This window comes from Labrus bergylta, chromosome 10, assembly GCF_963930695.1.
Source record: "Labrus bergylta chromosome 10, fLabBer1.1, whole genome shotgun sequence".
Classification (NCBI taxonomy): Eukaryota; Metazoa; Chordata; class Actinopteri; order Labriformes; family Labridae; genus Labrus; species Labrus bergylta.
This window is the reverse complement of record NC_089204.1, coordinates 14045583-14068795: the sequence shown is the minus strand read 5'-3', so window position 1 is coordinate 14068795 and position 23213 is coordinate 14045583. Positions and strand designations below refer to the sequence as shown.

At 40.4% G+C, this 23213-nt stretch overlaps 1 protein-coding gene across 2 annotated transcripts in view; it reads left to right on the top strand.

The window, feature by feature from the left end:
- cdh11 (cadherin 11, type 2, OB-cadherin (osteoblast)) overlaps positions 1-20239 on the top strand; it is a 93738-nt gene extending 73499 nt beyond the window's left edge. For both annotated transcript variants that reach the window (XM_020645652.3, XM_065959309.1), the window contains 9 exons: positions 1773-1960; positions 8538-8651; positions 8822-8961; positions 9946-10082; positions 13170-13291; positions 13930-14047; positions 16305-16556; positions 17269-17420; positions 17619-20239. In XM_020645652.3, coding sequence (XP_020501308.1) covers positions 1773-1960; positions 8538-8651; positions 8822-8961; positions 9946-10082; positions 13170-13291; positions 13930-14047; positions 16305-16556; positions 17269-17420; positions 17619-17984 — 1589 coding nt within the window. In that variant the 3' untranslated portion in view covers positions 17985-20239. The remainder of the gene's footprint in view (positions 1-1772; positions 1961-8537; positions 8652-8821; positions 8962-9945; positions 10083-13169; positions 13292-13929; positions 14048-16304; positions 16557-17268; positions 17421-17618) is intronic.
- Positions 20240-23213: the final 2974 nt, after the last annotated feature.

Below are 23213 nucleotides of genomic sequence, written 5' to 3'. Positions count from 1 at the left end.
GTATACTTGTTGAGTCATTTTATAAATAAGTCTGATCGGCTTTTACAACAGAGTTTGTTTTGAAATCAAAATGTCCCCTTAGAAACAGAGCCACGTGTCTCCCAAACTATTTAATTAAGATGAAAATGAAGCATCAATCTTTGTTGAGCGCTCTCCCTGCTCAGTTTTATACGTATAAAGCTCATTCAATTAAAAAAATTTAAAAAAATGTTTACGATGTTGTCAACATGATACCACATCAAAGTCATCAGTGTGAGTAGCCGTAAATTATGTGGTAATAAATTGTGCTCTGTATGTAATTGCTCTGAGTGATGTAAGAGATTTCTGTCGTTTCATGGGTTGTATAAATGAGACTCTTTATTGGCGTCTACATGAAAACATGCTGCTGTTTTGAGCTTGTTTCCAAAACTGGACCTCTGGGTGATCCAAACTATGCTGGTACTCATGTGGGAATATGAATGCAGTGAATAACTTTTTCATATCCTTAAACTCACTTTGTAAAAGCCGCTCGTAATGGAACTGGTAAAGACTTTACAAAAGTCAACAAAAGTAAGGCTGATTGAAAGAAATACCTCACATTTACCCCAACTGTGGTCCTTGAACGTTAACGTACATTTCCTGTACGTGCTGTGCCTCATTTTAGCTCACAGCCAGGTATGCCAGACTGCCTGTGTGTTCTGTCATACAATGTTTAAATCAGCTGCCAGAAGCCATTGAAGTTAAGCTACTTAGGGGGGAAGGCAAGAATAGGACGACAGGAGAGGAGAGGGAGGAAAAGGGCAAAGGGAGGGCAGGGACAAAATTAGCTTTTTTTATTGCCAGAATAGGACGACGGGAGAGAAAGACGGAGGGAGAAAGAGGGGGAGATGACGGAGGAGGGAGAGGATTGAGAGAACACGGGGCGGAGATGGGAGGAGAGGTGAGGATGAATGAGACAGAGATTTGGAAGCAAATGATGAGAGATGGAAAGGGAGGGAAGTATTTCAGTAGCCGAGACATTTAAAAAGCAGAAGGAAAAATGGAGGGGATGTTGTGGGAAAAGGTGGATATCTGGACAGATTAATTCCAGGTCAACTTGTATTTTCAAAAGTTATATTATGACCGAATTGTATTTCATGATTCAAAGGATTGCTTCACCTGGACGAGCAGGATAAGCATGTTCATAATAAACCGGTCTTTAAATGATGAGTCCACTCGGGGCTGAACTGTAGAGTAGGAAAAGGTGAGAAAGTGAGGAGAGATTGAGGGAAAGAATAATAAGAGGAAAAGATGGGGGAGGGAAAATCAAGGAAAAGATGTGAGGTGAGAGGAGAGAGTAAGACTTTGTAATGAAATGAGCAGCGACAGAATAGAGAGGCGATGCAGTGGAGAGAAATCATTCTGGGAGGAGAGAGGTGGAAAGAGTACTTGAGGGAGGTAAAAGAATTAAAGAGTAGAGAGAGCAGACATATGGTCCTACTGCTCTCGTTCTGCAAGCCAGGTGTCTGCTTCTTTAGACACACACACACACACACACACACACCTGACACTATAGAGGATATTAATATCCTTTGGGCCATATGAAACAGATGGTATAGTTCATGTTACCCCCCCCCCCCCTGCCCTCCAAAAGTGACCCTGCCTCAGATAGTAAACACGGTGGCAGAGAGCCAAGAAGACTCCAAAGACTCCAGGAGCGTTGAATACAAAAGCAGGTAGTGACCAGAAGATGACACTAAAATCTCCAACCAGTGAAGTAAATGTCCTGCTTTTATTTTATTTTTCTCTCCTAGGTGTGTACCCCATGTCTGTATCAGAGCATAAAGTGCCAGGAGAGGAGGTGGGCCGCCTGAAGGCCAAAGACCCGGACCTGGGGGACAACGGACTGGTGAACTACCGCTTAGTGGATGGAGACGGGATAAACATGTTTGAGCTGAGCACCGACTCCGAGACCAGAGAGGCTGTCATTAAAGTGAAGAAGGTAGGCAACCAAAGGCAAAACTTGCAATAAGTGTTTTATTGTTTTCCACAAACAGTGTGAATACGACAGATCGGCACTTTCTATGAATTACAAGGCATTCCATTTGGCTCTCCAGTTTCTAAATTCTCATTTGTGTTCAACAACTAGTTGCTCACTGTGTCTGTTGTTTACTGATGAGCAGGCAGATACAGGAGAGGGAGGACACAATATTGATCTAGCAGTATATCGTCATCCTGTTCAAATCTCTGCTGCCAAATATCAGTATTGAAAATAAAGAATTGAAAACATGTAGCTATGAACCAATTTCTCTCCCCATTTGACCCAGCATGTCATTACTTCATGACCCAACACAGTGGTGTTTATGACATGAATGAGGGGGGACATGACAGAGATCAATTTGCCACTGAAGAAAGTGAGGAGAAGTTAAAGAATGAAACAGGATAAGAGGATAAGGATAAGTGAATAAATACAAATGGGCAGGATCACTTAATTAGATATTGTGATGTATTTTTACATGATTGTTTTACACTACATCAATCATTAGGTGGCTTTGTATCCTAATATTACCCTTTTCCCAAGCCATGTATCATTGATGCACTCGGATTAACACTGTAAAACAGATATGCGGTTGAATGTATCCAAGACAAAACGTAGTAGTTTGCGCCAGTATTTAGCGCTGTCCAGTTGTGATCTGACCGCCCGAGACGCTTTTAACAGTGAGACAAACAAATGGCTTCCAAGTTGTAGTTCAGAGCTGAAAGCATGCAAGATCTATAATTTAAGAGGAGGATTAAACAATACAGATGCTGGTTGTTGCTGTTCACATGGTCATGAAATTGTAGCCATTCATAGCATTTTAGCATTATGGAACATTTGATCCACTTATAGGATAATAATAATAATAATAATGATAGGATAAGAGGGAAACTTCATGTGTTGTAACTGTTTGTGGTTCAGAAAACTAGTTTTACTAGTTGACAGCTGCTGCCTGAACAGACCGATCTTGTGGAAAGAAATGTGTCATCAACTTTTTTATTTAATTTAACAGCAAAGAAATGTAGTGCAGACTGCACTTTTGCTTCAGACAGCAGCGGTTTAGTGTGAGTCTCAGCCAGCCCACATTTCACTCACTTTGTGTCATTTTTTTTTTTTTTTTGTGCTGGAAAAGAAAATAAGGACAAAAGGGAGGATTGAAAAAAAAAAAAGGAAGAGAAGTATGGAGCGAAGGAGGTGGGAGCAAAGGGGAGGTTCTGCTGTGTTCCCTTCACTGTTTCTTATTGTGTCTCATATGAACACTGACTTCTATGGGTGCCTCGTGTGTGTGTGTGAGTGAGAGTGCATTAACTTTCATGCTTCCCTGAGCCCAAGAGCTCATCTTCTGCACTGTGACTGTAAACCCACAAGTACACACACACATGCACACGCACACACGCAGCCACATACACTTTAACCATAGCTGTCACAGATCCAGCTAGGCACACACAATTACTTTTTCCCACTCCTTTCTTCATCCCTCGCTCCTCTCTCTGTCCACTAATGCACACACACACACGCACGCACGCACGCACACACGCACACACGCGCGCACGCACGCACACACACACGACACACACACACACACACACACACACACACACACACACACACACACACACACACACACACACACACACACACACACAGTACCTCTGTCAAAAACACAAAAACTCACTCATTTCTTCTTTTTTCTTTCTCTCTCTACACACACACACACACACACACACACACACACACACACATACACACACACACACATTGCAGTGTATTGTGGGCTGCAGGTCAGGATTATGAACTGAATCTTTCAGTGAGCTGTGGTAGCCTTTCTTTCCCTCTCAGGGTGTCCGACCTCTTGATCTCTCAGTTAAAAACAGGCAAGTTATCAGTATGTGTGTGAGTCGATGGGGTGTGGGGGTATGAAAAAGTAGTGTTAACCAAAAACGGTCTCCAAAAAGGCGTATTTATCCATATAACAAAAGGAAAAATGTGAAGCTTTTTCAGACATTCCCACAGAATCGCACAAAGGCGCTCATTTACCAAAATCCTTTTTGCTGAAAGGCTTGGCGCTAATATGTGTAATTATGATGATGTTCGCGGGAAGCTGCATTTCCTCTCCAGACTGCGATGATGTTGCTCAAAACAGCAGCCTGCTTTTACCCACAGCCCGATTTTCTTTTTTTTTTTTTCCTGATGCTGTGGGAAAATCTCTCTTCGAATCAATCGATACAAGTCTGTTTCATGCTTTTTCTCACAACTGCCTGCATGAGTGATTTCCTTCAGAGCTCCATGTTAGAGTGTGGTTTTAAGACTGTAAGGGGTTACAGGATCTCTCTTCCCTCTGATGTCACCAGGGCCAAGCGGGAAAATGAGCGAATGATCATGCACCTTCTTCCATCCCCTAACCCCGGGAGAGGCAGTTAACCCACAGATCGAGCTTTAGCTAAATTAAAAAAACAAACAGTATGTGGTTCTTCCTTCTCGGGTGGGATTTTAAAGATTTGACTGAAATTAAGGAATACACAACACACTGAACACTCTGCCAAATTAGATGTAAAAATAATAGCACATGGGAGCAGTTAAGACGTGTACTTTTCAAAGGAGGGTCCCTCGTTAGAAGCAACTGACTAAATATACGCAGTAACAGTATAGCAAAAATAATGAGAGCCACTGACTACACTCAAGAGGGGCACAATGTTAATGTGTGTGCTTGTGACCCAGCAAAAAAAAAAAAAAAAACTGTTTTTTTAAAACACAAGGGCCTGAATCAAATAAACAAAAGGGGCCAATCTTTTAATTTTGTTTGAATAATTCATGTTTCAGCAATAAAGAAGCGTCCCTCAGATGCATGATGGAGAATTACAAGCATAAAGATGCATCTGAAAGCTAGAGAAACAGTATCATAGGTAACTTGAACCCATGTCTCCCATATGCCATACACTACCTCTGCACTACTACATCTGATGGCATGATTTCAACTATGTACAGTAAAGACTGCTAGTGAAACAACAAAAAAAACAACACCTGTGTATGTCCGTCTGTAAGTCCAGCTGTGTGCCCTTCTTACAGGTGCCCGTGCGTGCATATCAAATAATTAGATGCGTGCGTGCGTCAAAGCCTGTGTATGAATCTAGTGTGTGTGTGTGTGTGTGTGTGTGTGTGTGTGTGTGTGTGTGTGTGGTGTGCGTGCATGCGCATGTGTCTTTGTGCAAGGCCGCTGACATGATGCCCAGATGTATCACACAACACCCCCCTCTAATGGATCCCTGTGTCTCTTAGAGTAATACCTCAATAGCCCAATGCTAATTTGAAGTGTGCCTGTGTGTGTGTTCGTGTATGTGTGTGTGTGCGCAACCACGCTGGCAACTTGACTCATATTTGTGTGTATGAATGTTTACTTGAAAGTGTGTGTGTGTGTGTGTGTAATTATTGTGTCTTGATGCGTCTCTGGGGAAATCAACACCTTTTGCCCCCTGAAGGCATGCCATGCAAAATGCGAGGCCTAACATGCACACGCCACAAACACGTGCAAGCACACACCTCAACACACTTTCAAATCGGCACCGGGAGTACCCTTCACTAATCTCTATTCTCTCACTCTCCTTCTCACACACACATACACACACACTGACGGGGATGAGCTTTAATCAGCTATTCTCTTTCAACTGTGTCCTGACGAAAGCGGTCCACAGAATATTAAGGAGCTGTGTGTGTGAGTGTGCGAGTATGTTAGAGAGAGAGAGAGAGGGAGTAGAGAGGGAGGCATTATTGTGAATATTATTATCTCACCCTGATTACACAAAGAGGCAAGAGAATGAAGAGAGTGGATCTATAGACTGGATGAGAGAGAGAGAGGGGGCAAAGGAGACAGCGGCAGAGGCAGCGTGACGAGAAAAGGGAAAATGAAATAACTGGGTCACATCTATCCTATTAGCACTGTACCTGTCATCACGACGTTAAACACCGACACCGCAGACTCAGATGCCGCTGCGGCTGAATGAGTGTAGAACAATCCATTGAGAGGGATACGTCCCTCCAGCACTGAGTCATTTGGCGTCACATGAAAACAGTTCTGAATCTGGTGGATTAAAGAGCGACTGCAAGCTGCTCTCAGAGGTGTTGCCAGGAGATGATGGGGGCTGGACGCCATGTTTGATTGCTGACAACAAAAGGAAGCAATTATATAATACTCTCCCTTCTATGTTGCTGTCTGTTGTATTATAAGCCCTTTAAACAGATGTCATGCACTTATAAGATCGAGGGACCCATATTAACATTGAAAGGGCAAAGCTTTGGCTGTGGTAAATACAACAGGGGCAAAGCATGGGAGTAAGTCACAGGGTTCCACATCACAAAAAGTAACTCTGTGGCCGTCGAGTATCACATGTAGGTGGCTCCGATTTACAGGAACAACAAGAGATTTAGAAAAGAAAGTTCCCCAAAAATAGTTTTGAATTCCAAAATTATGTCTTTATTTTTCCTGTAAGCAAAACAACTTTTCCATGATACACATTCCCGGTGTAAATGGCGTTTAGTCTCTATGAAACTTTGTTTCAAACGCTGCTTCGTCTTTACTCCGTTCACACTCACACCGTCTGCATCATGCAGGTATCAGCCGGTGGCTGTGTGTGTAACAATCAGCAGATTCACATTAGTAACGTTAACAGTCTGCTGTTGTCTGTTGCTGTAAACTTGTGTTTATATTTGAGTAGCCCACATGTGAAAAACAATATTTGTAGTTTTTTGTATGCTGTTTTCTCTTCCTTGTCAATATACTCCAAGCTGAAACTTAAATCTCCCCACAACACTGATTTGAAAGACAGCGGTGCTTCCACATTCTGCAGCATCTCCTCACTGCTCGCCATGTAAAAGCAATGTATGAAATCTGTCACTAGTTTTGTCAGCTTTCCCCAACTGTAGCGCATAGTGATTGGATGTCAAATTGGGAAAGGGGTTTCCTTATCCTCACTGGCACACATAAACAGAGCCAATTCAGAGAAAATAAAATGCATGGAAGCTACTTATACGCAAAACCTTGAATACCAGAATTTGCAAGCGTGAACCATTTAGTACTGCATCCATGGTTCAATATTATATTGCGAATCGTTGCATCCCTAATCTCAATCACTGTTAACCTCTAATAAACCTTGTGTGTCAAACTCGTAAATTTATAACAGCTTCCCTCTGCTTTTACAACCCTTCACAGAGGGCTTACGAGCCTGTGTGAAGCCTCCTCCCTCTGAGATTTCATTAAGAGATGGGTAGCATAGAGATGAAAAGATCAAGCTCACTCTTGGGACTTTGCCATTCTAACATCCCTCTACCAGCTGGAGAAATAGTGGTGGCGGCGGTGTGTGTGTGTGTGTGTGTGTAATACAGCAATGATACCCAAAAGAGCAGTGATTATGGCTACGTCAGAGCTGCTGGTGAGTGCAAGTCTTAGCCATCTGCTGTTGCCGATGCCCCCTCCTCCTAATCATGCCAGAGAGCATCCCTGAGGTATTACAGCTTTTATACAAAGTGTGCCAACAAATTTGTTGACTTTAAAGTTTCTCCATCACATGCATACATCAAAAGTCAGCAGAAAAGGGAATAGAGTAGTATTGCAGACCATTAGTCGCTTTGTAGCTGCCGTGCAACTTTTTTTTCTTTTTTTATTTAACGGCTTAATGAAAGTTTTATGTGAGGAAAACGTGTGAAGCTCAAGTCTCAAGTCAATTCAATATCAAGGCCATTAAGAGTCCATGGGTTTTTCTCCCAATATTGAGTAAGTGAATTGAAGTTCAGGTCAATATGAGTGAATTTAATCACAGGCTGGGTTACGGGTGATATCGAAAACCCATGTCAGGAATTTTAAAGGATATTGTATTCTTAATTGCTGTGCAACAATTATCAAGGTGCAGTTAATAACACATATATCAGATATCTGATATGTATATATGAACTTCAATTCACTTACTCAATATTGGGAGAAAAACCCAAGCCAGTGTATCAGTCATCAGACTGTAGATCATGTGGGATGGGAGTTGATTTCCTCTTCTTGTGACCTCAAACTATATATTCCCTTCTATATATGTGGTGTCACAAACTCCCAATCCTATTGGCTTGTTAATAACAGATGCCTTTAATTTTTTATCTTATGAAGGAAACAGAAACAATCAAATTACGGTCCTACAATAATCCTCACACCATGTATAATAGTGCAGTACAAACTATCCTATGATAACGTCAGCATTTGGGTTACTCCTTGTGTTGTTTCTGTGTAACAGTGGTGGTAACTTGGACTGCTGCTGTCATTGCAAGTCATTTTATGCCCATTTCCATTCATGTGGCAACAGCTCCCCCTAGCAGAAGGCAAGGATTCCACACTGGGAACTAACTGCCTTTCTCAAAGCCACTGTCTGTCTGCAATCAAAAGAAAGCTTGTTGTTTTTAGCACTCAGATATTGTGACACTGTGCATTAGTAAGAAACAATATGGAGGAATGATTTTGATCTGACATTAACTGATTAATTGTAAACTCTCCTTCTTTTTCTTTTCTCAGCCTGTGGACTTTGAGACGAAAAGGTCGTACACTTTGAAGGTGGAGGGATCCAACCCTCATATTGACCCTCAATACCTTGCTTGGGGACCTTATAAAGATGAAGCCACAATAAAGGCATGTAAAACATTTTGTTCAAAACTATGTGTGTGCCTGGATATTGTGTTTGTTTCATTCAAATGTGACAAAAAAGTCCCTGTGATGACATGAGGCAAGGGGACGATATGTGTTTGTGTGACTAGATAAATCTCACAGCAGCCTACTTAAAATTCGGTGTTTGTCTACAGATATCAGTGGAAGATGCAGATGAGCCTCCTGTGTTTGTAGCTCCCAGTTACACTTTTGAGGTAGAGGAGAATGCGCCTGAAGGCACCCTGGTGGGACGAGTCCACGCCAAGGACACTGATGTTGCCAACAATCCTGTGAGGTAAAGCAGGCACAGAGACACACACACACACACTGGATACAAACACAATTTAGAGAGTCAGGCTTGTTGCAGTGGGAGATTTGTAATTTTCACACTAGTTTAAATTCTGATGGAACATGGCCAAAGAAAAAAACTTTTAAATAGTGCTCCATCAGCTACACTGAACAAACAATATGACTCAGAGAAGCTTTGATGTACACTTTTTTATTATGAAGAAATCCAAAATCACATACTGTTAGAAGTTTTCAGGAGAATGGGGATGCAAAATGGGATTAAAAAAGTGGAGCCAGTCAAATTTTATAGACAAACTGGAGAAAAAAAAATCATTATATCATAATTATAATGTGGGTAGACAATTTCAATACATGCCCTGCATTCTTAGACTTAAAATACACAGTTATATATGTTAGCTATATAAAACAGCTTTAACTTTGAAACTCGCTAAGGGGGCCAAATTATGTTCCTCTAATTAGCCAAATGATCTCCATAATATTTCATCTTAAGGAAGAGTTTTCCACACATAAACGATACCTAGGCGGGCCGTCAAAGTACATTTGCCACTGCCCTAGTATGTGCTTCGACCATTTTGTATAATCCGTATAAGATCGCCATCTGGTATCAGTGAACTCGTGAGCACACTCCTCATGATCTCTGCTGAGTTTCTGATCACCTGCAGTGCCTCACACATGCTCTGCAGGTGATCAGAGAGATAGACGGACATCTTCTTGTTTTCTTGTCGTCATGGGATTTTCATTCAGAAAATGAAGGCCTCTAAAATTTTTCAATACAAGACAGTTCAAGAGATGTAATCACTTAGAAATCAAAGGTGAGAACTAACACAAAAAAAGCCCCCAAAATTTGAAAGACTGTCCATTTCAACTAGTAATGTATATTTATGTGAAATGTCCAACAAAAAAACACTGTAGACATATCCTAATCCTTCTTCGAAATGTGGGTTGATATGTGGGTTTATTCTTCTCTTAGGTACATGATCCCTCGGTACACAGATATAGAGCAGTTCTTCAGCATAAACTCAGAGGATGGCATGATCATCACGACAAGACCACTGGACAGAGAAGCACTCGACTGGCATAATATATCTGTGTCAGCCACAGAGATAGGTATGTATGCTCGAAAAACTCATATGCAGACTTACACACCAACACTGTTTTGTCTCCATACCTATAATATTTGATTGTGAAGTGACCAAAACGAATGTTCCTGATATTTTGAGCCAGAAGAACACTTATGTACAGATCTATTCAGCCTCAATGTGATCTTGTCTTTTTGATTGGTGCTTCTGAAATAAGAAAGACAATGTTTAATATGAACAAACAGGTAGATGAATCCCAGATAGTCAACCGGCTGGCATCCAGAGCCCAACATGTCCTTCTGCAGTGCTGGATACACTCCACGACATCTTCTGTTCAAAAGTGAATTCAAGCTGCTGCCTTTAATGTTTTTTTTCCCCCTCTGGGCGGGACTGAAGTAAGAATTTTTTGCTCCGAATGTCAGTGAAGAGCAGCCCAAACCTTGGCAAACTTATTATACATTCAGCTACAGTGTCAGGAGGGACTAGCTTTATGCAGATGCAAGGTGGATTTGTGTGTGCGTGTGTTCGGTTTGAACAGACAGAAATTGTCCCCTTCATCAACATTTGGCCACAGAGTTTATAAAACATGAACATAGTCTTAGTAAAGTATGAAACGAGGTTTTGAAGCCCAACGATGGTGGTTGCCATGTTGGAAAACTTAACTTTCAGTCAAGAGACAGGCAAAGAGCTGGACAGTGTGTACCAATAAGGAAAGACATGAGCTATTAAGAACAAATGTTTTCTGGACCAGGCTGTAAACATGTTTATTTCTACTGTCAAAAGTGGCATTTTAACATGGGTGTTACTGGAAATCCCTGGGCTTTGCAGACACCCTGAAGTGGACACTTGAGGAACTGGAGATTTTAGCCTTTGGCATTGGCACATTGGCTTCAATTTTCAACACGGGAGGTTTCTGCTTGCATCTTGCCAGAAAGCTCTGGCTAATCACAGAAAGAAAGAGAACACATTTATAGTAGTAGTTTTCTTTGATTTTACATTCAAGGACGAAAGAGCTTAAAAAATGAAGGACAAGACCATCTGAGAACAAGAAAACAAAGCATTTGACACACAAGCTTTTAACTTTTTTTTTACTTAAAACCTGATTCACTTATAAGGAAGTAAAAACAGTTGTGGCACTACTAAAGTTTAACTATCCATCTCCGCCACAAACACTCCTTATAAGTATACAGAAAGAGTGGGGGAGGAAACAGGGAAATGCCAGTTAACCCACAGGCCCTCCGGATCTTTCTCTACCCTGGTTCGGCCCCAAAAACCCTCCAAACAGCGAGCCACAGAGGCCCCACCCTGGTATTCTGTGGTTGGGTCTCAAAACTAGCAGAGCACTGCGTGGTTTCTCTGTGGCGTGCTCGACGCCAGACGGCCAGATGGAAACGGGCTCCCCGCCCACAAAGCTGCGACCATTGCAGGCTATGCTAACCACTAACAGGCCCTGGGAAGCTAAATAAATGCCTGGTAATGACAGGGTAGAGGAACATTCATATGACTAGAATTACAAATATGCAAGACAGTACTATTTACAAATGGAGGGTTGTTTTCTTACTTTTTAAAGATAAACGGGATGAGCCAAAAATAATTCAGTCTTTCTTTGTTAATATTCAGATTTTTCATTTTCTTTTCATATCAAACCTTTATTTTATTCTCGAAAGGACACTGAGGTGTCCCTCATTTCCAATGCTGTGGAGATTACAAGCACAGTAAAAGAAGCAAAAACACAAAAAACACTTTGTATCAGTGACAAAAACCACTGAGATCAATTAAAACAGTTTCAATTTGAAACAAAGTCGCTCGAAATCAAATTCCTAAACTCTGGAAGGGAGAGAAGAACTACGATCCTTAGAGTTTGCTGGAGGGCGTTCCACGAATTTGGGGCGTCAAAAGAAAATGCTGATTTATCAAGTTCAGTAAAAGCTCGAGAGACCTTAAGAACGAGCCAATCAGAAGAACGGTTCATGTAGGCGCCCAAATTCCACTCCAACAGGTCTGTTATGTAAGGTGGAAGTTTACCGATAAGAGCCTTAAAGATAAATAAAAAACAGTGCTTGTTGCGCCTCTCTTCAAGAAAAGGCCAACCGACCTTCTCATACAGGTCACAGTGATGAGTGTCAAATCGATCACCAGTTATAAACCTGAGGGCGGAGTGATAGACGCCGTCCAGAGGTTTCAGAGTTGAAGCTGCGGCATGTCTATAAACGACATCGCCGTAATCCAGAACTGACAAGAACACAGCTTCAATAATTATTTTTCTATTCTATTGGAGACAAGAGTTTATACATGGGACTTAAGAGTGAGTTCTTCATCGAGCCACGTGCCAAGATATTTATACTCATTTACTCTCTCGATGTCTGAGCCATTTAAAGAAGATAAGCGTACAGTCTCATTATCAATATTTTTGGCTCTGGAGAATATCATACATTTTCTTTTAATCTCATTAAGTAGCAGTTTTTGGCTAATGAGATATTCTTGGACATAATTAAAAGCAAGTTGCTTGCGCTAACTGTACAGAATCTGTAGTAATACAAAATAGTGTCGTCTGCATAGAGATGGGCATGACAACCATTCAAAGAAGAAACAATGTCATTAAACATAAATAGTGAAGAGCATGGGACCCAAGACTGAACAGGGCTTGTTGAATGTCTCTATTTTAGTTGTTTATTCATCATTCTGTCTGCGTCAAATTATTCCTCTTCATTATCATCTCCAGCAGTCATAATTTGACATTTGTCACTTTTTGTGACTTTTTTTTGGTAAAGCGTGGGAGCAGACTGAAAGAGCGGCACACTGTCTGACTGGATATTTTGATGTCTAACAAACTCATGTCTGTAATTTTTGCAAATCAAAATAACAAATAGCTGCCTGAGTGCCTTACTGATTGACAGGCAATCTCGCTGGAAAATATTCATCGTTAGCTTGTTGTTTAAACAATGCTGAACATGGATTAGAATGCAGACACACCAGCAATCACTTTCACGTATTGAAGCATAAATGACATTTTGTCTTCAATGACTTTGTCACTGCATTGGATTTTTATTTGCAGCAGAAAGCCGATGACTTTGCCTAAAACAATGTGTTTCTATGTTTTTTTTTGGGTTTACAGGAGGCCACCACCAAGACACCAAAGTGCGTGTTAACATCAGAGTGAAAGATGTGAATGACAACCCGCCAGAGTTTGCTACGAACAACGAGGTCCTCATGTGTGAATCTGTTGCTCCAGGGAAGGTAGGTCTGAGTGTGTAACTGAACGAATGAGCATTTGTTTATGAGATTATTAACAAGAGAGATGCTGCAGAGACCAGGTACCCCACCAATAACTGCGGACCATGTATAGATGTGATATGATTGCTATCATTATTGAAGGAATCTCAGCCTATTAACAAACAAGCTCAGACACACAGTTTGAGGCATCTTGACTCACGGCCTCTTTTGATGTCCCTTAAGAGTGTGGGGGGAACTGATTTCTAAAATGATACTGCTTTATATTGTGTTTTTAGCAGTTTTCATTATATTGACTTTAAATAGTGAAAAATAAACCGCTCAAATGTGATGACACTTTACTAGCCTTGGTTATGCTCTCTGCTTGCAATGACATTGATTTCCATCATTACTCAAGTTACATTTACCTGAAATCAGTTTGTCTCCACCACTGTGTAAGCAGTTACAAAAAACATATAACTTTTACTGAATTGAAAGCTGTTGGAGATGTTTTTGGGTGGGGGGGCTTATTCAGTGTTTTCACAGCTTTTCTAATACTGGTATCAGAGAAAGTCTTGCACACAAACATTAATGCATGCACACAAACTGTTTTTAACACTGATGCGTATCTTTCTGACCTGTGTTTCTCTGTCTGTTTGATTTAGGTCATTGAAACAGTAAGTGCAGTGGACAAAGATGAAATGGCTCACAGGCAACATTTTACTTTCAACCTCGCCCCAGAAGTTGCCCACAACCACAACTTCTCCCTCAAAGACAGCAGAGGTACAGTAGAGGACCTTTGAAAATTTCCATTTTATGTCAGTCTCCCAACCCTCTCTTTCTTTCTTTCTTTCTTTTTTTCTTAATGTCTTTCTTTCTTCCTCTCTCTCTCGCTTACATTCTTTCCTACTGTTTCCACCCTTTCAGGTAGCTCATCTGTGATCTCTTTCTCTCTCCCCCCTTTAACTCAGATTAGATCAAAGCCTAAGCAGATGGAAGCTAGCACTACCTCGTAGAAAGCAGCAGGTGCTCTGAATCCCTCTCTCCTTCTCACACACGTAGACACATACACACACATGCACAAAGCACACTCCGTCCTGCGGGCTATATTAATTGCGTTGGGGTCTCTGTCCGTCTGTACATGTATCTTAGGGGGCTGACTGATTGAATTAAGCTTTGCGAGTACTGGGAGAGGGACTCACTGAAGGAGGAAAAAAAGAGAGAGAGAGCAGGAGAAAGGGAGAGAGGAGAAGGTCTGAAGACAAGACAAACATTTAGATGGAAATGTGAATTGTGTTGAGTTTAGTTTAACACAAACAGGGATGAGGTATGGGAATTGGAGGATCTGTTGGAACCACATTGATAAAATAAAAGCTTTATCTTTAATACACAGCCGTGTGTTACCATCAGTACCCTGCGTTCCTGCACAATAACAGACAGACAGACTGACAGACAGACAGACAGACAGACAGACAGACAAATAATGAAAAAACGTTGACCGCAGACCTGACACAAATTTTCATAAAGAAGAAAAAGGGTTAATCATTCATTCCATCTGTCTATATACTCAGATGCCTCAGATCCACACAAAGACACACACAGACTCATACACACAGCTGCCTGAGAGAATCAGTGTTGGCAGGAGGAAGATAGCAACAGATGACGGTGGCTTCAGTAATAGAGACAGTTGGGGGTTACCTTCACTCTCTTTTGGGGCCAAAAAGTTTGAAGTATTGAGTTTGTAGTTTCTTTTCTTTCTTTCTTTCTTTTTAACTTTAACTTCTTATCCTTTACCTGTGCTTTATTTTGCTAGTACAAGTTTACTACTACTACTACTACTTTGTTCTCTTTTGCATTGTTGCAGCCCTCTACAGTAAACTATCAGGACAGATGAGATTACATTTTTAGGTGAAAACTTGAAAAACAAACTTCAACAAGCTGCAAGACACACATTTTTATTGTGATCACTTGAGTTTGATGCCAAGAAAACGGTCAGAGTTCAACCAAGGTCTCCAAGTTGTGGAAAAGAACGGCATTTTTAAAAGAGAGTGCCTTTGAGGATGTACTGATGTTTATGTCTTTGTAATGTCATTTTGAAATATAGTCGGTAAATGAACAAGATTATTGTCGCTATTTTACTGTACAGTAAACCTCACAGAGGGACAGGCTTAGAATGTGTATGGAGTGGAGGCTCAGTCTGAACACTCATTCCCCGAAAGAAAGTAAGAAAGAAAGAAAGAAAGGAAGAAGGAGCAGGAGAGGTGGAGAGCACTCAAGAGCCCAAATCATGTGGACATAGAACATTTTTTATATTTATAAACCTTTATCTGCCTAAATATATTCAACTAAAATATTACAGGGTAAAGGTTGACATAAAGGACAAAGCCTATGTAATAGTTAAAATTTTTACATTGTTTTTTAAGTTACAGCCTCTTTAGGTGGCCTAAAATACCTGTGTGTATCATACTGCAAAATTTGTCAGAGCAAAAACAACTAATATTGTTCTGTAACGTATTTGCAAATGCTTCAAAATGTCTAATGCTGAAGAATTGTTTTTGAAGCTTCTGAAATTCCACCAAAATACCACAGCCCTTTCTTTGTTAGTTGAATGTGTCATTAGAAAAAATACATGTTTAGAAAAGAATCAGATGGAGCAGGCAGCTACAGCTAGGTCATGTCAGAACAGTTTTTGATTACTTTTCCTTCTGAAATGAAGAATGGACACACTACTTAACAGGATTTTAATATCAACAAAGTCACACCTCATCGGCTTTTGTTTTTGTGTGAAATAAATGTTCGGGTGAACCTCCTGAACCGTGTGTGGATGATGAATATGTGTGTCTCAGTTTCTGAGTGGTGTTAAAACGGGTTAGGAAAAGACACGATTTGGTTCTTTTGTATGTGTGATGAAGTCCAAGCTAAGGTTAAAAAAGTTGAAACGCATAGTTTGGTTTCTTCTATTCTTTATTTTGAAGATATCATTTAACCCACTGATCTCTCAGTCAAAAAGAACCCAACATCTTTCTAACTCTCTTCACAGACAGCACAGCCAGCATCTATGTGCTGCGTAAAGGATTCAGCCGCCTGAACCAGGATGTTTACTACCTTCCCATCGAGATAAACGACAACGGGTTTCCTGCCATGAGCAGCACAAACACCCTAACCATCAGAGTGTGCTCCTGCGACAGCAAAAACACCATCCTGTCCTGTAATGTGGAGCCCTACGTCCTACCTGCGGGCCTAAGCACCGGGGCGCTGATAGCTATACTGGCCTGTATTGTCATTCTTCTGGGTGAGAAGCGAAGAATATTTCTCTTCATGAAAATCTGAGATTTGTTTAGATTTGAGACTATACAACAAAGGATAAAGACTTGCACAAGATTTCATTTCTGTGACTTTAAATTGGTTGTGTGATAAAGATTATCTTCCAATGTATTTACAGTATGAGTGACTCCAGAATGAGTATTAGATATTATCCAACATCCCTTGTGTTTGCTAAGAAGTGGGGAAGAACAAGTCCACCCCTCTGTTAATGTCTCATTGTTTTTTTTTTTATACTTTAATGTAAATGTTTTAAAAGTCTTCAATTGCGTCCCAAGCTTTGTTTTCCTCCTCTGACCACTCAGTATCCATCACCGCTGCAATGATTCTTAACGTTTAATGTAGGCCTAATTTAAATCACATTGTGTCCTTACAGTGGGAGTGCTGCACTACTCATATTGTGTTGCATATACTGTATATATTGCTTTTCCTAATATTAAGCCACTATTTTACAGAGATTGAGAAGACTGACATGTTTATTTTCACTGCAATTAAACTAGCATGTGTGTGAACAGCCAAATACAAATATTAATTAAGGTGTCTTAGGTCTAATTACACAATCTCCCACTGTGCATACTAATTATCTAATGTTCACATTTCTCCTTTTTCACAAACATTGTGTGGGCATGTAATCACATTTTTTTATTAAATTGTGGTGTTTTTTTGTCTTTTTTTTTTGGCAGCAATAGTGGTGTTGTTTGTTGCACTGAGGCGACAGAAGAAGGAGCCATTGATAGTGTTCGAGGAGGAGGACATCAGGGAGAATATTATCACCTATGATGACGAGGGCGGTGGTGAGGAAGACACCGAGGCTTTTGACATTGCTACACTGCAGGTATGTAGAAGGGCACGGTGGCTAAAAAAATGCTGTTATTCTTGGAGATGATAGAAGTAATGTTAAAGACAAGGGGAGGTCAAACATATTTTTTATGTACTGCAAAATGCAATCAAACTAGTTATCTAGACAAACTAAAGCCTTAGATCCTTATTTGACTTGTCGATATTAAAGCAAGATGTCCTTTTTCTTATTCAGAACCCAGACGGTGCCAACGGCTTTCTCCCAAGAAAGGACATCAAACCAGAGCTCCAATATCCCCTCAGGCCAGGCAGTGGCCATACTGCAGCCAACAGCGTCGACGTCGATGACTTTATTAAGAGTCGTATTGCAGAGGCCGACAGTGACCCTACTGCCCCTCCTTACGACTCCATTCAGATCTACGGATACGAAGGCAGAGGATCGTTGGCCGGGTCGTTGAGTTCCCTCGAGTCGGTCACAACGGAGTCTGACTTGGATTATGACTATCTGCAGAGTTGGGGGCCGAGGTTTAAGAGGCTGGCGGATTTGTATGGGACCAAAGACTGCTCCATAAATGATGGGGACGATGGTGAAGACTCTTAACAGTGGTCTTACAAAGTGGACGCCCCGCCGACTTCGGATTTATTGAGTCCATGAGGATTTGTTAACTGAGGGTTGACGCTCCTCAGTACCCAATTGTTACCAACAAGCACCTGATCAGTTCATGCCACTTTGTCAACAGACTTTAACAGCCCTCCCTTCCTGTGGCGCCTCCTTCATCCTCCAAGATGATTTGTTAATAAACGCTTGGACTTAAACTGAATCCCAGCTTTTCCCAAAACCCTCCTTTCTCTCATTTGTCCCTTCTCTCCCCCTCTATCTACAGACTTGACCATTGCAGGGCTGGGAGATTAGATACGTCACCGGTTTGAGGGCAACTTGATGTGGAAAAAATAGGTGTTGCTGTATGATCAAAATGACTTGCTTATAGCTAATCGTTTAGTTTCTTAGAGGTTCTATATACTTTGTGGACTGGATTCACATGCTTCCTCAATGGTCCCTCTGAGTGTTTATTCTCTTAGAAGGTTCCTGAGTGGAGTGTATTTTCTGAAGTTGCTCAGTTTGTGGTGCTTTTTAAGATCCACAGGGAGAGAGGAAGAAAGAGATAGAAATTAAAAGGAAAAAGTAAGTACTGGATCCAGCAACTGTCTGATGTTAGGAAGAGAAATAAAAGATCATGAAGATGTTTCAGTACGGTCAAACACAAGTGTTTTTTTTTTTTTTTTCAGATTTGTTGTGTGTGCAGAATTCAGTAGGTTCTGTGGGTTGGATAGCGTGACGGACTCTGGGTTGTTGATACTTTGAAGACGCTTGCAGCATCTTCACAGTATGGTGGCCTTATAATAAATAAACAACAACTCCAGGGGTAAACACAACAAGTGTAACGATAGAGACCGTTAGCTTCAGTAGCTACACACAAACAAATGAACACACAAGGACTGAGTGTGTGTGTGTGAAAATGCTACACAAATTCCTTTTTTTTAAACTCCCAAGAAGAGACAGACTTAACATGGATCCAATTTAAAAAAAAAACAACTGTGGATGATTATTTGTTTTCATTCTTCACTTCAGAGAAGAAAAGGAAAAATTCCCCTTCTTCGACGCCCCTCCTGTGTCCCACTTTTCCTCCCATTGATGATCACTTCCCATACCGAGTCCACCAATGAATGATCACTTCCTTCTTCAGAGTCCACAAATGTTGATCAATCACCATGAGTAAAAAAAAACCTGTGAGCTCTAAAAATCGCCTTAAACTTAATGGACACTCTTGCAACGCAGTGCATTCTCTCTTTTGTTTTTGTTCCTTTTTTGTTTCTTTTTGTAACTTGAGACGTATATTCAGAACGCAAACTATTCTCCATGCTAGGTATGTACAGAGTAATGTGCAGACATGTGATATATCACTCTGAGGATCCAACTTGCACCTTGTGCACCCTTAAAAATAGGACGTGCTGTTTCTGCAAGTGCGGTACATGTAGACTGTGAAAATGCACTTGGTGTTATTTCCCTTACACCAGCTATGTTAGCAGTAACATCTGTTGTATCAACACATGTTGCTATTTCAACATTAAATGTGCACATAGGAAATAACATCAGTGTGTTTTCTCAGTAACATATACAACCAGAACACCCTTTTTGAGTGTGTCGATTCTTGTTTAATCTCTTTTTTTAATGTTATTATTATATTATTATGATTATTATTATTGTTGTTTTTTTTTATTATTATTATTATTATTATTATCATTTTGATTTTTTTTTCTTTGGCTGCAGCTACACAGGGGCAAATTCATATTTAACTCTTTGCAGTTCAGATTTGATTTTATGGTTGTCTAAGCATGGAGAGACTCAATGCTCTTTTCATTTTTGGACAGCTATTAGAAATGCGCTACCAAAAGTTAAATATTCGCTTATTTTTTTATTTTTTTGCCTGTGCAAATACAACCTCTCACATTTCTTTTGTTTTGGTTTCTTGCGTTTTATTTGGCGTTTCTTCATTCCTTCTCCCTGTTCAAGAGGAAAAATAGCAATCTGTGTTGTTGCAGTGAGAGAACGCCTCGTTTTTATTCTCTGTCAAGTTTTATGGTACCGATTTGTACAATTTTAAAAGTTCTTATTTTAGTATACATGCAGAATATTCCAGTATTACAACAAAAACATGCTAAGAAGATAAGATTAAAAAAATATTACAGCATCACACTTATATTTTCTGAACATTGTACTGTTGCTTTACTATGTGCTTCAATCTCAGAAGCAAAAAAAAAAAAAACTTTGAAATAAATGCTCTTTTTATAAAATGATACAGCAGTGTGTGTTGGAGTTCACTCAGTTTTAGCAAAAGGCACTACACCTGTATGTGTGGGGCCTTCCTGGTGATGTAAGTATAAGCTTATATACCATTAAACATGTTTTAAAGTGAATGCCTAAGATCTACTCCTATAAAGTGTAAATGAGTATGCCGACTGTCACATGAGACCGCTTAATACATGATACATATGAATGTTACACTAAATGAAGAGCCAGAACTGGGTGACTTTTTTGGGCAAACACATTTCCCCCTTATTCATTTAAATGAAACTAATTCATCTAAACCTGTCTCAACTTCGCCACAAAGCAATGCAAAGGCGTCGTACTTGTGGACTCTCTAGCTCCTGTCTAAGTTGTTCCAATGGATGAGTACTTCCTTATAATACAATAAATAAATCACTACAGGTGACTCTCCAATGTAAAATCTTATCCCATTAACAACACAAAGCGTGCTGCCCTACTTTGGGTCTGGAAAGCATTTAAACCTTGTACCTGCCATAATGTGCAAACACCAAATAAAAGCTGTCATCTGCAGTCTACTTGCACTGGTAATTTCAGATACTATAAGGATTTATCCTTTATTTATTCTGTATCTGCATTCGTACTGAGAACTGTAACAGTTTGGTGCATGCAGTCATACAAAATATGGCAAACAGGACAGTACTCACAACCCAATCCAGGGGGCAGTATTGCTTGTAACTGTTTGCTAACCGATATTACAGTAAACAAAGAAGACGAGTTAATATTTACAGTCTATGATTGTAGCCAGAGGAAAAGGCGGAGCTCGACGATCCCCCTGCTTTTTAAGTTAAGTAGGGAAACTTTGGATTCGCAGTGTGGTTTTACATTGGGAGCACGAAAATTAAATAGCACCACCCCGAGGTGCCAACCACCAGAGCTAGATAAAAAATAAAAAATAAACAGGTATCCAACAACTTATCCCTGCCTCAGGATGTTACAATGTGCCATCCTGAGCCCACATAAGTCAGTCCGTGGTCCTTAACTGATGTTTCGGGGGGGAATTCCCCACCCTATTCAAAAATGTAGTTTCAGGCCCTGATAGTATACAAAAAGACAAGCAACACACAAACACACACATTCACACAGTCCTAGGGGAGCAGCACTGAGAAAGGTCAGACTGCACTTTGGATGAGCAACAAAAGAGACGATATAGAAAGAGAGAGGGGCTTAAAAACACAGGGGAGGGAAGTGAAAGGACAGAGGGGAAATAGATCAGAGGGAGCGTGAAGGGAGAGAGAAGCAAGGAAATGAGAGGACTGCAGCAGCCATATTATTTATTACAGTAATTTAAGAGGGAGTCATTGTTTCGTTTGTGTCCGTGTGTGTGTGTGTGTGTGTGTGTGTGTGTGTGTTTCTGATCCTACTAGAATTTCAGTATTTTATGGATTTATGAAATGATCCTCTTAGAAAACAGCATTAACAATTTTCATAATTATTACCGTTATACATAATAAATAGTGGGTATTGTATGAATGATTTATAACAGTCATATGAAAAAAGTCTTTCACTGTCTTTGTTTCATTTAAGATTAATGAAACATGCACAGTAAAGTTATCCTTAAATAACTGATACAGAGTGGGGTTGTGGATTTTTACAGCTACATGAAGACAAAAGTTGAAATAAGTTTAAAATGCCCTGTGACAAGTATCTGTGACAAGTTGAGCCTTGAAGCAAGTCTAAAAGTAGAGATCCAGCTTTTTGAGGTCCAGTATTGATCCTGTTCTTGGCTATCGGTATCTGTTGATACCATTCTGATCCAATACCAGTGTTAAAGTACATAACCTGTATTCCTCACTGTGAGGATGAGACTGCAAATCATTGGTGTGTAATCCACCTTCAGCTTTTCCCAACTTTAAATAAATACAAACTAACCATATTACAGTCTGTGTAACAACAGCATGACTCACCCTCTGCTGTCAGAGTGAACCCTTGTTGAGGTGCTCAGTGTGTGCACTCTTTTGTTGTCCATGGCTATTTCATGTTGTTAACACCGTGCCATAAACTTTAACAAACTGGTAAGGTATTTCCGTAACATTATAGCTCCAGTGTAGCGTCATATAGTAGCTCCAGATGTCTGAGGTGAAGCTTTAAGCTTTACATAACTCTACTGATATGTGTTCTCAACGATCTTGAAGAGGTCAGGCAGAACACCTTTAAAAATGATCTACATGATGGCAAACTGAAACCTGGTCTCAAGGACATCGGGATGTTTCTCTCGTCTTTGCACTGCTGCAGACAAAGTTAACTACTTTTTTTTCATTTTGTCTGCCCTCTTTCTCTTCTTTTTTTTTAAACTCAACATTAAACAGTAACCAGAATCTTCCAGTGCTGATTCAGTGTAATCACCAACACAAGTACAGTCTGGGCTAACTTGCTTATGGCTGCATGGTTAGTGCTGTTATTAAAGAATTTTTCAAAAAAACAAAAACAAGTTGACAAAGCCATTGACTTTCCAACATTCCAGTGTTTGCAACAACTAGTCTTCAATTTTTTAGTATCCTACAAAAAAGCCCCTCTCTAACAGTGTGGTTTATTCATGTTGTAAGGTAAGTTACTATACGAAATCTCATAAAATGAAAAAATAACTCCTAGAGAAAGAAGGGAGAGAATTTAGATAAACAATACTGTTTTTTAAATCAGCCAACCATGTTATAGGGAAATTCATTTCAGTAAACAGAGAGATACAGATCAAAAGGAGAGGAGAAAGGAGGGAACATTTGCACCACCTGGTAACCAGGTCCCACTGGGAAACAGAGAGGTGGAGGGAAGAGAGATGAACTTCTGCACCTGACTGAATCATGTCCCACTGGGAGAGGGAGGGAAGAGACGGAGCGAAATCGAAAGGAGAATCAATCTGAAAAGGAAGGAGGACGAGTAAAATAATGTGTTCCAGCTAGAGGAGAAAGAAGGGAAGAAGGAAGGGACAGAGAGAAGAGTGTAGGGACG